Source organism: Choloepus didactylus, chromosome 6, assembly GCF_015220235.1.
Source record: "Choloepus didactylus isolate mChoDid1 chromosome 6, mChoDid1.pri, whole genome shotgun sequence".
Lineage (NCBI taxonomy): Eukaryota > Metazoa > Chordata > Mammalia > Pilosa > Megalonychidae > Choloepus > Choloepus didactylus.
In genome coordinates, this window is record NC_051312.1 from 69,828,981 (window position 1) to 69,841,571 (window position 12,591).

General features: G+C 34.6%; 1 protein-coding gene across 2 annotated transcripts in view; it reads right to left on the reverse strand.

Annotated features, from left to right (window-relative positions):
* USP47 (ubiquitin specific peptidase 47) overlaps nucleotides 1-12,591 on the reverse strand; it is a 171,719-nt gene that overhangs the window by 106,401 nt on the left and 52,727 nt on the right. The window contains exons 1-2 of one of the 2 annotated variants that reach the window (XM_037839959.1): nucleotides 10,258-10,317; nucleotides 4,103-4,306 (exon numbers count right to left, since the gene is read on the reverse strand). In XM_037839959.1, coding sequence (XP_037695887.1) covers nucleotides 4,103-4,306; nucleotides 10,258-10,278 — 225 coding nt within the window. In that variant the 5' untranslated portion in view covers nucleotides 10,279-10,317. Of the gene's footprint in view, nucleotides 1-4,102; nucleotides 4,307-10,257; nucleotides 10,318-12,591 lie in introns of those variants that run through there. The other variant, XM_037839958.1, reaches the window with a different exon arrangement.

Here is a 12,591-nt window from a genome sequence, read left to right on the forward strand (position 1 = left end):
TCTTTGTGGTCTTGTGGGACAGACATTTTGGTGCTGGCTGGATTTGCTTGGAATGTGCCCCACCCAGCTGTGGGAGATGATTTTGATGAGATGTTCCCATGGAGGCGTGGCCCCGCCCATTCAGGGTGGGCCTTGATCAGTGGAGCTATATAAATGTGCTGACTCAAAGAGAGGGAAGTGAGTGCAGCTGGGAGTGATGTTTTGAAGAGGAGCAAGCTTGCTAGAGAGGAATGTCCTGGGAGAAAGCCGTTTTGAGGCCGGAGCTTTGGAGCAGACGCCAGCTGCCTTCTAGCTAGCAGAGGTTTTCCGGACGTCATTGGCCATCCTCCAGTGAAGGTACCCAATTGCTGAGGTGTTACCTTGGACACTTTGTGGCCTTAAGACTGTAACTGTGTAGTGAAATAAACCCCCGTTTTATAAAAGCCTATCCATCTCTGGTGTTTTGCATTCTCCAGCATTAGCAAACTAGCACAGATGCTTTCTGAGTACCCAAGGGGAGTGTCTATGGGGAATACAAAATGAATACCATAAGATCCCTGCCACCAGAATACCTACATTCTACCAAATGAGAGATGCAAATGAATAACTACAATAAAAGGACACAATGATAGCAAAGCAGACAAAATGTGCAACATAAAACAAAGGAGGAAGAGATCACTTTTCAAGTGGTATAAGGAAACATCAAGGAAGGCTTCTTAAAGGCCAAAGATAAACAGGGCTTGTGGAGACAATAGTATGGAAAGAACCATGCCTTTAAGCTGAAAAAGAGGTAATATCAAAAGTCACATGATGATATGACAGGGAGTATTTAAAGTTTCAGATTAAATATTATCTTTGTAGGTTTTATTGGACTTTCAATTTTACTGACAGATTGCAGATGGATATAAATTAACTAATATAAAACTTTAGTTCTATATTAAAAACAAAGGACAAATCATTAGGAATAGAAAATAAAACAATGAATTTTAAAGGTGTGCTGGTTCGTATAATTTATGTCCCCCAGAAAAAGCCATATTCTTTAATGCATTCTTGTGGGAAAAGACATATTTAGTGTGGATTGGGTTGGAACCTGTTGGTTCAGTGTCCAAGGAGATGTGACCCACCCAACTGTAGGTGATAACTCCCACTGGATAATTTCCATGGAGGTGTGGCCCCACCCATTCAGCATGGCCCTTTTTTAGTTTACTGGAGCACTATACAAACTCAGACAGAAGGAGCTCATAGTGAGCTGGAGCTGAGACAAATATTTTGAAGACAGCCATTGGAAGCTGATGCAGACATTTTGGAGAACACCATTTTGGAACACAACCTGGGGGCAAACAGACGCCAGCCCTGTGCCGTCTCAGCTAACAGAGGTTTTCTAGACACCAGTCACCATCCTCCAGTGTAGGTACCCTTTGTTTATGGACACTTTATGGCCTTAAGACTGTAACTGTGTAAGCAAATAAACCCCCTTTTATAAAAGCCAATCCACCTATGGTGTTTTGCATTCCAGCAGCATTAGCAAACTAGAACAAAAGGCAAATCAGATAACATCAAAAACATTTGATTCTTCTGTGAAGCCAGTTAAAATGATGCATTCCAAATACCATACGGATACTTTTTTCAATTTCATTTGCTGTTAGAGGTGTTACCCTGGAAAACTTAGAGCAGCAATGGCATAGGACAGAAAGAGGTAATATTAGCAGAAACACCGAGATGGAAAAGGATGGAAATCTGTTCCAAGAAAATAAATTAGTCTAGTATCTGAGAGTTAAAATGACAAAGACTGAGAGGACCAATTGTAGCTTGTCTTGAATGCTAACTTATGGAATATGAGTATTCATCAGTGAGCAGTGAGGAGTCACTGACATTTCTGAATTAGAACGTGACATAAGTGCTATGACCTAAGATAAATTAAAATAATTCTAGCAGTACCATGTAGGGTGAATCTGGACTAAGAGATGGGAAGCAAAAAGACCATTTAGGAGACTATTCTATTAGTGCAGATGAGATACAGCTGAACAGTCGTCTTTACCACTCTCCCATCCCAAATTATCAATGCCTTCTCACCCAAACTGGGTGAGGCCCAGAATGCTGAAGGAGTGAAAGAAATAGGGAGAAATGATCAAAGTACTACAAGTCATGAAAAGGGTAAAGGCCAGAACATGGCTGCAGGAAAGGAAAAATGAAATATAATATAAAGACATTCTTCTTCATCCTTCATGTAGATGAGTGGTTTTCAAACTGTTCTATTTAGTTCCTGTGAAGTACCTCCAGGATATTTCTGGAATCTAGGCTGCTACATTATCTGATAGGCTAATATGAAACCCTGGAGGCCTCCCAAATACAGAGATATCATAAAAGCTTATATTTTATTTTTACTAAGAATTTATTTGTAATTACTTCATGACTTATTACTAGGGGCCTAATTATTAGGGATACTAACTATGCAGTCACCACAGGATCCATGGCAGGGGATATCTATCAAGGGTTTCTAGGAATTATTATTTTTTTTTATTAAATTCAGTTTTACTGAAATATATTCACATACCATACAATCATCCATGGTGTACAATCAGCTGTTCACAGTACCATCATATAGTTATGTATTCATCACCCCAATCTATTTTTGAACATTTTCTAGTAATTATTTTTAATAATTGTAATTGTTTATTCCCACAGTACAAAATTAATATAGGACTGGGTGACATGATGACCTAAGCATATGTTTATCAATAATCCTTCCCCAAACTCCATAAAATGTCAGAAAATACTTTAAGAAAGAAAATATCTTACAATAGTGCATGAAAGCAAAGAGTATCCTTTGAAAACCAGAAATTTTGAGAAACAAAAACAGAAAGCAGACAGTATCAGATCTATTGAAAAAAACAAAACTGGAGGAAATCATCACTTAAACTGTCTGTATAAGACTGCTATGCAGATAAAAGTAGTAGGGAGCTCCAGACTAAGGCCAAGGAATAGAGATCAGGGGACTATTAGGATGAGTGAACGGGAAAAGGCACTCTGAGCAGTTTGGCCTCTCCCCTCTTTTCCTACTTGGGCTAAGCACAGAGAGCAGTCATATTTCCTGCCAGACTAAAGCATGAAACTGGGGCCATAGAGGCAGAGCAGTGCTATTCAGCCATTCAGCTAGGTACTGACAACCTCTCACCCCAAAAAAGGTCAGAAACTAGCTGACCCCAGGACAAATTATAAGCACAACACACCCAGCCACACATCCCTCCCCTTCCACACAATGAGAAATTGAATATGGTAAGCATAATCAGCATCCAAAAAAGTTAGTAGGGATTCTCAAATATAAAGAGGATTAGAAAACAGGAATCATAAAATATTTGAGAAAATGCTATACCAAGAAAGAGATACACTAAACACAATAGAGAGAGAAGGATAAATAATTAAATTATAAGTTAATAGAACAAAAGGAATACTGGGGAACAAAGGAAACAAACTCTCAGAGAGATTAGAAGAGACTGCAGCTGCTAAAGAATGCTTTTTGAGCTTCAGAGTTAATGTCAAAAGCAATACTAAGTCCATACAGAGGGGAAGAAAAACCTACATAAATAAAAAGAAATCAAAGTCACTGAGAAAACACACATACACATATAGACACACACACAAATAGAAATAAAAGTCACCTAAAGATAATCTCTTTTAACATTGGGGTGTATATCCTTCTACTCCTTTCTCTTTCTTATCTTTTTCTTCTTTTCCAAAATCAGATCATAGAATACACATGATTATATTTCTTGCTTTTTTCATTGAAAACTATGAGAGGACCACCATTCCATTCAGTGAGTATCGCAAAATTTTCTTTAGTTGGCATAATATGAGAGTCACCTTACATGAATGAAAAAATTGATAAAGCCACATTTTTAAACTTTAGGATAAGCAAAAGTTTAATCCAGAATGGGGGGGGGGGGGGGGGGAGGAATAAGGATTCAATTACCGGGTTTCACAAAGGCTCTTACTGTAGTTGTTATACTACTGTTTATGATATTAAAAAACTTTCCAGGATTTAATATAATCATAATAACAATAATAACAGATATAATAATATCAATAGCAGCTTAAGAAAAAATGCTTAAATCTAGGGCTTTACCATATCAGCAGTATTGATTCCATTTCCCCACACCAAATCAAAGGTTCCATTTATGTAGCCTACTTTGTTGGCCACATCTTCAAAGAGTTTTCTGAGTGGAGTAGAAGCTGGTAAATTTAAAGTGATCCTTTCATTCACTGTCTTTGAGTTAGTAGTATCTTGTATTATACATAAGACTCTAGGTTCTTCAGCAGCATTTTCTATCTGAAATTGAAAAAAAAAAGGGAGTATTATTTCTCTTTAAAGGAAAACAATTGCAATTAGTCATAAAATGTTGTTTAAATGTAAAAGAACCAACAAAATATTATTTTCTCTGTGACAGTACTATTGTTTTATTATGTATCAAACACACTCTAATGGATGTGTCAAACATATAAAGCACCACATATGGTTGTTTTGGAAAACCTGGAGCATATTCCAGAAACAACAGCCATTCTTGTGTGTATTTGCTTTCACCTTTTAAGGTAATAAGTCAATAATCAAGCCGTCAAGCCAGTATACTTGAGCAATTTTAAGTCAAAAATAATAAAATCTGATCCTTAAAAATGTGTCACTACCATGCTAGCACAAAGTAAGCATTTCTGGGACTCCTGAAGAAACACGGAATTGTGCAGAAATGCAGTGAAGACTGTTTAAAGATGGCAAAATCTCTAACTAAGGAACACAGGAACTAGGCCTCCTCACCTTTACTCTGCTGTACCCATCAACCCAGATGACCAAAAAACCTCAAATATCAATGTGTAGGGAGCTGACAAGCTCATCTTAATATATCAGCCATCAGGAGGGGGAGGGAAAAGCAAGGAAAAAGAATTCCTCTTCAATTACTAATCCTAAAGGGAGTTAAGGTCACAAATTCTCCTTTTTATCTAGTGGTATAATTCATTAATTACCAAGACAAAAGTAAAGAGACTTTCTCAAAGAAGTTATGCCCACCCTCAACCTGTTGAAAGGCACAAAGACTCCTTTTCTTTTAAACTTTCCACAAGAGTAGTAGGTTGTTAGATACTTTAGTGGCAGACTTGCTCTACACTCCTTCTGCTGCTGTAATGTCAAACTCAATGAATGGCACCACTCAGCTGCTAAAGCCTGATAGCTGATCATCTTTATCTCCTCCCTCTTCTTCACATTGCAGGATCACCAAATCCTATCAATTCTACCTTCTGGTTATCTCTTGAACTATCTACTTCTCCTTATCCCTTCTGCAATCAGGATCTTTCACCATGATTATGGCAATATCTTCTTAAGTAGTTTTTCTTCCTTCAATCCTATCTTGCTTCAATCTAAGAAGGTATTTCTAAAAGACAAATCTTTTTTTATAAAATTCTGTTTTCCCTCAAAGTCAAGGGCAGCAGTTATTTAACCCAAGAACACCTCACTCTTCCCATAATAGGCTATTCAGAAACATGATCTGTACAAACTGATGCTATATACAACAATTTTTCTCTTTCATTCTTTTTTTTACAACGTCACCCCCAACTTTTTGTTGCTTCTATATGCTCCATGTTTAAATGAGAATAATGATCATTGGCTAGCATTTTGGTCAGGAAAGACACAGGATTCTTTGTTTGGTGTGGGTAATCCAATTATAATTTGTTTCTGCCATATACAATTTTGGATTTGTAAAATGTAATTTAATTACCATTAATCCAATTAATTTAGAACAGAAACAAATTGCTTTAAAATAAGTGTTAATATTTAAAACAGATTGGTTAGCGCTATTTTTCAGACAAATCAAAATCTTAATTACTAACAATAACCCATTTAAAAAATGAAAAGAGAAATAAATTTCTGCAAAATAAACTGGATAATGCAAAAGAGGATTATTTACTAATATATTTCCTCAATCAGATAGGGAAATAAGCCTTCAGATCAATTTAAAGTGTTACTTAAACACCTGCATTTAAAATGCAGGATGTATTACTTTATTCATTTTAATCCCAAAATGACAAACACTAAATGGACCTTTGTTTAAAACTCAGGTTTACAGTAAAAGAGTGAACAACTCAATAACTTACAACTATAAAAGATCCACTTTTATAGTGTCAAAAGTATCCTTCAGAGGTAGGTTAAGTCTGAATGACTCAAGTTTTCCAAGTATAATAGTTTCTAAAGTTTTGGATAGGTTGGGGTTGATGGCTTGAGGAAGACAATCTCAGCTAAGAATGCAGAAATCAGTAGTACTGATATAATACTGTAATATAAGCATGGTGATGTGACAGCATCATATGACCACACATTAGCACTTCCTGGTTCTCTCCCTACTGTTTGAAAAATGTGAGAACAGGGTGCATGCACCCAGACTCCTCCCCTTCCACCTAAAAAATGTGGGGAAATTATCCCCAAATGAAATCTTACCCGAAGACTAAATGTATGACGGTAAACACAAAATTTGGTATCATGTGTACCTTTTACTCTTTTTAATGACAGCTTTCTTTTCCATACACATAAGTAATTAAAAAAAAATAGAAAGGGTACAAAAGAAAAAAAGTAGACGTTATCTGTAAGCTCAGAGTCCTGAGATAAGTTAACATTTTGGTGAATATACACCCATATATTTTTCCTGAATATGCACACACACACATGCACACATGAATATACAAACATACACACTTTTAAAAAAACAACAAAACATGAGACTACAATATACATGCTGTTTTGTAGTATCTTTCTTCCCTTCCAAATTTATCATGTAATCTTTCCCTGTCAAGCTTTTTCTAACTCATCATTTTGACAGCTGAATATTACATGGATTTATAATTAATTTTATCAATTATATGTTACTGAGTCTTAAACTAGACTTTATTAAACCATAGACATAATTCTGTGTTTTCTTAAAAATCCTGTAAGTAGACTTTTTGGGTCAATCACATTTTACTTTCGAATTCAATTCCAGGATGATTTGTACAATCAATCAGTCAAAAATGCTTTATTCTTCTTTTAAATTTCTAATCTAACCACTTATAAATTTAACTACTTTATACCCAGCCTTTTGGACCACCCTTTATTTCACCTATAACTTAATCTAATAGGTGGATCTCAATCATGGACTGCATCTAAACTTAGGAATCACTATTGCCAACACTAACACCAAAGTGAAGTTTCTTTCCTCCCTTTTTCCCAATTTTGTGAACTGATCTTAAAAAAAAAACAATCCACTTTTAAAATAAGATCATGGCATAAGATGCACCAACAATTTTAAAACAGCCTTTTGGGGTGGGGTGGGGGGCAACTTTATCATATTAACTTAAGCATGTAGATTTATAAAACATTTAAATGAATAAAGGTGTTTCTCAGAATTGAGAAAACAGGATAGTCATCTTTCTTCTTAACTTAATTGGAGCTCTACTTATGCCCAAAGAAAAAAGCAATATCACTTGATGTAAATTAAAGATGACTAAAAATTCTTTGCCACTCTTTACTCCTTTTTTTCTTTTTGTCTTTTCCCTCGAATCTGGGCTGACTATGTGATTGGCTTGGAACAACAGAATGTGATTGATACTTTGTGATTTAAGGCAGGGCCTTAAGAGATCAGCAGCTTATACTTTTGCCTGTCTTGAATACTCTCTTAGGAGACAGCCACCACATAAGAAGTCCAATTACCCTAAGACCACCATGCTGTAAGGAAGTGCTAAAAATACACTAGGTGAGAAAGTGACCATTTAGTAGAGTACTGAAGAGCCTAATAATGTGGGAAAAGCCTTCTTAGACATTCCATCCAAATCCAGCTACCAGCTCAGTGAAACCAAGTAATGATCACAGATGATGCCACCTGGAGCAGAACTGTCCAGTTGATCAGTGCTCAAACTCCTATCCTACAGAATTGTGAGCAAATAAACTAGTTATTTTAAGCCACTAAGTTCTGGGGTAGTCTGTTACATCTCAATATATAACTAAAACATAGCTTCATCCATATAAACACAAGCAAGGTCCAATTGGGAAAGACGTGGTAATGGTGGTGATGGTTGTGGGTGGGGTATATCCATTAAGTACCACATCCAACTTTAAGGAAAAACATCGAGGATACATCATGATTTATGTTAGGGGGCAAATTTTAGAGTTAAAAGAATTCTACGTCATTACATAATTTTTTCTTTTTTTTAGTTTCCAGGGTATTAGAATAGCTAGAAGGAAATAATTGACATGGTGGAACTGTAATCTATAACATGCTTTGAAAATCACTCTATAGCTACCTCTGTACTTTGAAAGTTATCACATTACTGTATATATGTTATATTTCACAATAAGGAAATTGTGGAACTGAAACCCATGTATTTCACAATAAGGAAATTGTTATATTTCACAATAAGGAAATTGTGGAACTGTAACCCATAACATTCTTTAAAATTTGCTAACTACTTTTTAAATTGTACTTTGAAAGTTATCACTCTTCTGTATACATGTTATATTTCACAATAAAAAATATGTCACCCACATTAAAAAAAAACAAAAAACAAAAGAAGAATTCTATGGTGAATTCAAGGTAAAGAAAACAAGTACAAAGTTTTAGAAAGCTAAAGCATGTTCCATTTAGGAAAATATTTAATATATCTTAGATGTGCTATTAAAGGGTTACAACATTTTCTACACAGAAAATCTAGTCAAGTACAAAAAAATTCATAAAGCATAAAATTAAAACTATTTTACAAACGCATAGCAGTATCACGCTTGTGAAAAGTAGGGGAAAATGAACAGTAATTATATTTAACACTGTATATGCTAAAAGAGTGTTCTGTCTGTGTTTGTCTATGCTCATTGCAGAACAAAGTTAGATTTCCTAGAAAAGTCTGAAGAAAGCATCCTTGAAGAAATAAAGTAAAAGAATAAAACTATAGTTTTATTTATAAGATATATAATATACTGGGATAAGAATATGGAAACATATTTTTCTTCCAAAGACAGACACTCTGCTAGGAAATCTAGAAGTGGTTAACATAGTTGTTCTGTCTAATAAATCTTTGACCCTGCTGAAGGCATGTTTGCTTCTTAAATCATTTTCTTTTCTTCGCATTCCTAATAGTTTTTAGTTCAAATCTGAGTTCTCTGAAGTTAACATCATAATTTTTGTCTCATAAAACATACTTCATGGGTGCTTCTCATTAAAAAAGCAAAAAAGTTATATAATTATCAAGTTGTAGATTTTTCTGACAGAAAAACTCAAGAATTCAAACACTGAAGGGACCTCTTTACCTCTAATTTTAACAGTCAACCCATTTTCTCTGAAGACCTTCTTCCATAATAAAATTATGGCTACAAACTTAAAAAAAAACCATACACAAATAAGTCCATATTATGTACTTCTTGGTAAAGGAGCTGCTATGAGCTAAGAAAAGAAACCTTGGAACATTACCCTTCTAGGTATTCACAGTATGTGATAAATGTACTGCCATAGATTAAAAAAGAGATGTGATATGAATATTTTTGCTGATTCAAATTTATAGAACTTATCAGTTTCATTCAAACTGTGTTTTCACTTTAACAAGTGACAATTTCTGAGGTAGGAAAGGGGGTCTTAAGTCATATGGAAAAATATGAGAGTATTTTCAAGATTCCAACTCAGCTGTGATACTATACTATCTTTTATCTAAGTGGTCTCTTGCCACAGATCAGTTGGGGAGGACAGAAGAAACTAAAGGAGAAAGCTTAGGAGACAAAAACAGAGCTAACCAGGCCTGAGGAAAATGAGGTATTATGAGAAAGGTTAGAATGGGATGCTACATCACAGAGTTTAAGTTTGTAGTACACACAGGCTATCAAGAAGATAATAGTTTTGTTTAATTCTACAACTAAGATTTCTGGGTTTTGACTCTAAATTATTAAAAGATTTAATTCCAAGCACTATTAATATTTCAGAAAATAAATATACCTGCAAAAGATAGGCAACTACCATACCCCATAGTTAAAACAAAGTGGACTGTAGGTTTTATGTCTGTTTTACCCTCATTAACTTGTTAAAATCAAGAAACTATCAGATGTAAATTTATTTAAGGTATTATTATTATTATTGTTATTATACTATTATTATTAAAATAGTGTAGAAATAAAATAGCCAAACAAGCATAAAATTGAAGACATGCCTTGTTATTAAATAAAAACATTAACATGCTATTACTTGCTCTGCTGATTATCACACTAAAGCAATTACATCAGCAGTCTACCTGTAAAAATTTCTTCTTCATTTCATCAAAGATATTTTGTCTGCATCTCCAAAACACATCCTATGGTATATAAGAACAAAATGAATTACAAATTATGTCTTTAAAATTAAGGGAGAAGACATTGAAATGAAAACAATTAACAAAGATATTTTGCAATAAAATATTTACTAAAGTATTAGTACACTAGCAAGGATTTTATTCATAAATTACATTTGTAATTTTTACCTTATGCCTCACTCTTACAAAGTTACCGAAAACTTGTGTTACAGTGATAAAGAATAATATTAATATGGAAAACAGCAACATTTTAATGAAGAATGACAGCTTAAGAACTGTGTATAAATCAAATGTTCTAAGTCAAATAATATTTTGAGTCCATTAAAGGAACTTTGCAGGGAAACCAAGAAGTCGCTAATTTTGCTAGCTGAATGTTTCACATATATCCCTAAAGTGAGACTGCTTAACATTACTCCCTACAATTATATTCTTTTAATATAAATCCATTTCTTATTATACTGAGACATACTTATTTTAGCAATAATTAAGAAACAAGAATTAAGAAAATATAGAAAAAGTTTTTTCCTTCCCCCATCATTTAGTTAATAAAAAGAAACCAGCTTATATTGTTTTAAAAGCTGCTTATTGTCATTAATAGTAGCTTGAGAATTGTTCTGTATCAATAAAAGACTTACATTACTTCCTTTTACATAGACATATATTTATTTCTCTAACAATACATAGTCTTTTGAAAAGCAATTCTAAAATAACCCCGATAGCAACAGTTAACAATTTGATAACATTCTTTCACAGCCTTGTCCACTCCACATACATTACTAAATTTATTATGTATCAAGATTATCCATTTTAACCAAATGGGATCATTCCATATGCCATTATTTGAAATGTGCTTCTTGTCCCTCTATATTCATCTCTCCTTGCCAAAACATTTTGTTTAAAAACTACACAACTTCATTATATAGACAAACCATAATTTATGTAAATAATGTGCTATTAATGAGCATTTAGTCACTTTCAAATTTTCATTACAACTCTGTATGCTTGTGTAATTTTTCCTTGAAATAATTTCACAAAGAAAGAATTATTAGATCAAAGGGTACCATTTTTTTAGGATTTTTGATCCATGGTTACAAAAAGCTATCTTCTCTTTCACAAATAAGTATTGAACTGCAACTATGTATCAAACACTGTTCTAAATGCTGAGAATGCAGCAGTGAACAAAAAGCCCTTGTCCTCAAGGAGCTGGCATTCTTCAAGGGGAAGTAAACAATAAACAAATCTAAACTATCAGGCATCCATCAGGCATTTACGTACACTATACCTGGAATGCTCTTCCTCGGAATATTCTCACTTTATCACCACCTTTGCACAGAAATCTCGTTTATACGGGCGAGTCTTAGTGACTCCCTGTGATACACAACATGATTTCCAAGGCTGGGTCTCTAGAAGAGCAATACAGCTTCCTCCTGACTCTCAAACACTGTACACCCAAACGTGCACAATGGAACCTGGCCATTATGCAGTGAGGAAGCCAAGCAACCACATGGAAAGGCTTATGAAGACTTTCCAGCCACAGTCCAGTGAGAGACAGCTGACAACTAGCATCAACCACCACCCATGTTAAGTGAGGAAGCCTGCAGATGATTCAGGCCCCCAGTATACAGGCTGCCCCAGCTCATACCCTAGCAGAGCAGAAACAAGCTGTCCCAGCCCAGCCTTGCCCAAATCACACATCTGTGAACAAAATTAATGCTTTGTTGTGTAAAGTCATAATAGGCAAAGAAGGAAACAATATATTAATAAAAGAGACAATTCACCAAGAAGTAACAATAATAAATGTTTGCACCCAATCAAGAAGTTCCAAAGTACATGAGACAAACATTGGCTAAACTGAAGGGAGAATTAGATATTTCTATAATAATAGTGTGGTACTTCAATATACCACTCTCTGCTATAGACAGAACAACTAGACAGAGGACCAATAAGGAAACTGAGAAGCTAAACAATGTGATAAATGAATTAGACTTAACAGACATTTATTTATTATTACATCCCCAAATACCAGGATATATATTCTTCTGTAGTGCTCAGGGAATGTGCTCCAAGATAGATCATGCTGGGGCACAAAACAAGTCTTAACATATTTAAAAAGACTGAAATTATTCAAAGCACATTCTCTCACCATAATGGAATGCAACTAGAAATTAATTACCACCAAAGAACCAGATCTTTCACAAACATATGGAGGTTAAAGAACAATATACTCCTAAACAACCAGTGGGTCAAAGAAGAAATTCCAAGAGAAATAGGTAAATA